Source organism: Hibiscus syriacus, unplaced genomic scaffold (assembly GCF_006381635.1).
Source record: "Hibiscus syriacus cultivar Baekdansim isolate YM2019G1 unplaced genomic scaffold, ASM638163v2 tig00110044_pilon, whole genome shotgun sequence".
In the NCBI taxonomy this organism is placed as follows: Eukaryota; Viridiplantae; Streptophyta; class Magnoliopsida; order Malvales; family Malvaceae; genus Hibiscus; species Hibiscus syriacus.
The window spans coordinates 230,797-236,264 of NW_024062574.1; the positions used below are offsets into that span (position 1 = coordinate 230,797).

The 5,468-nt window shown below is 30.1% G+C and overlaps 1 protein-coding gene across 1 annotated transcript; it reads right to left on the minus strand.

Annotated features, from left to right (window-relative positions):
- Positions 1–1,229: 1,229 nt before the first annotated feature.
- LOC120213696 (abscisic acid receptor PYL8-like) lies at positions 1,230–3,387 on the minus strand. The gene is made up of 3 exons (XM_039211757.1): positions 3,074–3,387; positions 2,011–2,226; positions 1,230–1,527 (listed from the first exon to the last, which is right to left on the minus strand). The coding sequence occupies exons 1-3, from the start codon at positions 3,206–3,208 to the stop codon at positions 1,309–1,311; spliced, it is 570 nt and encodes a 189-aa protein (XP_039067688.1). The 5' UTR covers positions 3,209–3,387; the 3' UTR covers positions 1,230–1,308.
- Positions 3,388–5,468: the final 2,081 nt, after the last annotated feature.

The following is a 5,468-nucleotide window of genomic DNA, read 5'->3' on the forward strand; positions in this document are numbered from 1 at the left end:
CGACTCCTATTTTTACAAAAAAAAAATATAAATATGATCGTTGGTTAAAATTTGGTCGTTGCCCAACGACTAGTTTTTTAAATCAAAAGGAGCTCGTCACTTCGACATGATGAGTTCCGTGATAAAAAAATATTTTGAAAAAAATTTAAATTAAAAAATATTATTTTAATGAAACTCGTCATGTCATTTTGACGAGTTTCAAAAAATATAATAAAATATTAGACCCAACGTCTAAGTTCATTAAAATATATTTTTCAATAGAACTCGTCACACCAACATGACGAGTTCCAAATACACTGTAAAAAATGTTATAGTTCTCTAAATAATTTACTTTGTGTCATACTATAATTGATCCGCCTACAATATCGGATCAATTTTGCCCATTACCCTGAACTAAACAAAACCCTAAATATAATTGCACCCTTCAATTGCCACCACTAATGCCCACTCCACGTCATTAGCGACTACTCAGTAAAAAATGACTAATGGTGTTTATGATGTTCACAAAAGACATTAGAGAATGATAATTTATGAACAACGATGCTTACAATCTAGATAGTGTTTAGGTTTGTTTTCTATGGATAGCAAAAAGTCTACAGCACAGTTTGTAATAAATTAAATGTAAATATATGTCATAATCTTATTGGTGGTGATGTGTTGTTAAATTTTATTTTATAACTGATTACATGGTTATATATATCATTGTCTTATTGGAAGTGACGCGCCATTAGAAGATTTAACGACATTGATTGAAATTGAGAATTTTTATTAACGATACCGATTAAATTGATAGCTTTATAAATTTGAAAGATTTAATTGCAATATTTTTTTCTGTGACAAAATTGTAAATGCCCAAAAAGCTGATTGACCGTTCGGTACTTTATCTTATTTAAAATTGTAAACTTTTTAATAAATTTAGGATGAATATAAAACAAAATATATTTAAAAATGCTTATACTTATAGTGTTTAAATCTGAAACTTTAAGAAATAATAACTAATCTCTTAACTATTAAGCTCACTTAGTTGGTATATTGTAATTTAATATGTGTAATATCAAACTGAGTAATAATCATTGTCCGGTTTATAATTAAAAGTAAAAATAGGATTAATTGAAAAGCAGCATATTAATTTAAATAACAGAGTGGAATCGGAGCAAATAGAAGGAAATGCAATGTTAATTTGTATGTTTAAGATGGAAGAACCACACTTGCCTGTCCATCTCAAAAGCCTTCCAAGATAACGAAAAGCCTCCCAAGCTTCATCCATAGCAGCTATAGCCCGACACCTTATCTTCCTCATCACAACTCTCAAAGACCAACTATCGGTTCTGTCCGATCCTGCACCGCCAGCTGCTCCGAGACGTCTGCTAGAGATTTGAGGTTGCACTTGATTAAAGCTTCAACAAAGTAACATGTTTCATCCTTGGTGTTCCCTTCCGGCACATCGACGACGAAGGATTCGATGACTAAAGTCCCCGATCTTCCATCAACAATCTCTGGATGAAGAGAAATGATTGAAAAGTAGTTCTGGATAAAAGTAAAATACAAACAATTAGATCAGATGAGGCCCGGATCTTCAATTCACCATCACTACACTTAAATCAAACGTTCATGACCCCGAATCACTTTTTATAATAGTATAAAGCGATTATAAGTTAATATCGATTAAGAATTTTTCTTAGTCTATTGATAATGTAAACAGATCCTACATACCAAACTGCTTGAATCCAAATTTTCTAAAAAAAACAATATTTAGTTACTGAAGTCACTCAACAAGCTCAACACAATCAAAACACAAATCATTGATTTTTGTGACATTAAGAAAAATGAAATTAGTTGCAGACATTTTAAGAACTTTAATGAATGTAACACAATCAACAACTATATCATCAAGTGGAAGATAAATCAGCAACCAGAAAACAAACGCATTAAATTGCTTTGCTCTAAAAATGAAAGGATTTAAATCGAAAGAGATATATGGCAAAATGATAGAGAATAAAAAGGAGAAACCTGAAGTCTGTGATCCCCACCAATAATCCTCATGCTTAAGATATGCTCGTCATCGTCAAGGAACTCCAGTCTTTCAGTACTTGTTGTCGCCGGGAGCCCGGACTTGACATCAACTTCTCTAAGACTCCCAATCTCAAGGTCTCCGCGTGCCACACACCGGCTCACAAAGGGTTTATACTTCTGTGGTTCATCAAATCTCCTCACCAAAGACCAAACCTGTAAAGAGACACAGCAATACAAAGTTGAGAGAAGATTATGCATAATTGTTCTCGAAAAAATATATTGTTCTAACTCTTAAGTACTTTATCTCTTGAAAAAACCATAATACATGTGTATGAAAACTAATATTCGAGTCCAAATGACAGAAAAATAATTCGTCCAGAGTGAAATAGATAACAAGTTCGCAAAAAAAATAAAAGAAACAAGCTCTAGAAGTGTGGACGAAATACATTGTTTCTAATCTGCATGATTTGGATATTCATCATTAATTATATATTGTTATTTATGTTTCAAAAAAATCATACATTTCTACTATAAACTCCTAATTTTTTTGTTTAAATATAAACATTAACTGTTGAATTTATTAAAAAAAATTAGAAAGTGAGAGTGTGTCCAGAATTTGAACTCAAGTCTAAATTAAGACTCCCCATTTGCTCTTTCTCTCGTCAACTACTTCCTCTAAAATTTGAGTGTTCACTTGTTACTTCCTCTGATTTTTCAACATCTATTACCCCGAGGGTTGAATTTTTTCAGAATAATGCTGATAATAACAGGAATAACAATCCTAGATTTAGCAACACTAAAGATTTTAAGACCTAAAAAAATCAAAATACGGTAGAGTTCTATCAATTGAAATGTAAGCAATCAGATTCAAACTTCTCTTGTTTTTTTATAAAAGGAATCATTTGAATCAACACAATAAAAAAAGAAACCACCACAGATCAAGAGATTAATCCTTCTCCAGAACGAAAAAATCCATCATTGAACTCAGCAAAGATGCAAAAACAAAATCCAAAACGAAACGAAACGTAAAGATGGAGAAAGAGAGAGAAAAGAGAGTAACCAGAGGAACAGGAGCTTTGATGAGCTTAACAAGAGCTGCGCTACACTGATTCTCTCCGGTTTCATGCCTATGATGTCTCTTTAAATACTCGGCCGCCGCCGCCGCACTCGCAAATCCATAGCTATTAACATTCATTTTATGCAAACAAGAAAAGAAAACACACGCACAGCGAGTCAGCCGCGTATCGTCCTCAGGAGACGAGCACTCCGATCACCGACCGGACAGGATCTCAGGCCAAAGCTTCCGGAAATCGTTTTATCTCAAGAGAATTAAAGAAGAGGCTGTGAATCACTGATCATTAAAAAAAAAAAGCTAAACCTCCTCCATATCATCTCTCTCTTCATGTGACAAATGATAAATACAAATATTAATATAATAAAGAATCGAAGCTCATTTAAAAAAAATCGAATAGAAAAGAAAGAAAATGGTTGAATTAAATTAATTTATTCCCAATCATATCATGTTCACCTGCTGGATCGGATGATCAGCAGCATTCAGCTTCGAGATGTTTATTTACAAGAGGTGCCATTTCTTTTGTTTGCTTCTGCTTTTTGTCTTTTTCTTGTTCACTCAACTGCCTTTTTTGTTTCCTCTGTGTTCACTGTTCACTGCCGCCTCAAATTTTATTTTAAGTTTAAATATATATTATTCATATTTAATTATGTTTGAATTTGATCTGAAATTCATTGTTTGATTCAGTATTTTAATACTATTTTTATAAAAAAAATACATTAAATGAAATGAAAAATTAGTGTATTCAACTCCTATTTGTTTGAGAATCATTTAAACGAGTTTTGTCAACTAAGGGGTTGTTTGTTTATCTCTTAATAGAATCATTCAGTGTTGATTGCGTTTGTTTTGCACTTCTGAATGATTCAGTGTTTATTGATTCAACAAAATAGTGTTGAATGATTCAACACTGAAGTACATCCTGAATTATTCAGAGCCAATTATCAAACATCATGTCACATTCAGAGCCAAACCATTCAGAGCCTCTGAATCATTCAACATTTGAATCATTCAACGCTTAATCATTCAACGCTTAATCATTATGAAGTAAACAAGCAGTCATAAGTTTGTCAATTATTTTATTTGAGTCAATAATTATTTTTTAAAAATGATTTTTTACTGAAAATAAATTATTTAAGAATGATTTAAACGAAATTTTGTAAAGGAAAGTGATTCCTGTTTTATCCATTTCCTTCTATTATTAAAAAAAACTTTGCACCAGTTGAAGCATTAAATCATTTTTAAGTAATATTTGAAGTCTTAAATTATTTATTTGTGAATAAGATAAATTAAACTAGAAAAATCACTCTCACAACGAGTCTCTTCAAAACTCAAATTAAAATGATGGTTAAACAAGGAAAAAGAAAAATGTGCAATAATTATGTGCTACGAAAATGTATAAGATCAATTTACGACGGATTTTAACTTAAAATATTATTGAATTTTGATTTAATCGAATTATGAAGTATAAAATTAAAAGAGAAAAGTTTATGGGAGTAAAAAAAAGATTGAGATGAAAATGATTGAGAGAAGTATATCTCTTATTCTCATGCTAAGATTCCATCACCCCACCTAGCTCAATCAACCAACTATTATATAGGAGTAGAAATATGTCTAAATCAATTGAACCCATTATGAATTTATGTAGGAGTAGAAACATGTCTAAATCAATTCAATAATGATTCGGCTACATCGGTTTACTTATCTTAATTATGGTACACGATTTGATTTATACAAACGCTTAAACCAATTTAACTAATTTATAGGGTAAATTATGAGATTAGTACATAAATTATCAGTTTTGATCGTTTTAATATTTAAATTTTTATTTTCTTTCAAAATCATATATAACGTTTAGTTTTTGTTTCATTTTAACCCTCCACGAGCAAAAACTTAACATTTTTTATGGGTAAATTACATAATTCATCACTTAACTATCTTCTCACTCCTATTTTGGTAATAGAGTTAAAAAATTTTCAATTTAACTAATCAACTTTCAAATTGCTCCTATTTTAATCATTCTAATTTATTTTATTAATAATTTTTGTGACATGACATTTTTATTACTATTATTATTATTATATCAATGTATAACTAAAAAAACAAATTTAAAAGTTAGAGTGATTAAATTAGGAGTAATTTGAAGTTAAGTAATTAAATAAAAAAATAAACTTTAGTTACCAAAATAGGAGTGATAAGATAGTTGAGAGATGAATGATGCAATTTATCTATAAAAAACTAAACGTTAATTATGATTTTAAAAAAAATGAAAGTTTTAAGTACTAAAAAGGACCAAAACTGATAATTTAAGTATTAAAAGTGTAATTTACCCTAGCTTATAATATGTACACATTTTAAAATAAGATATGCTCTTAACTCTTATTTT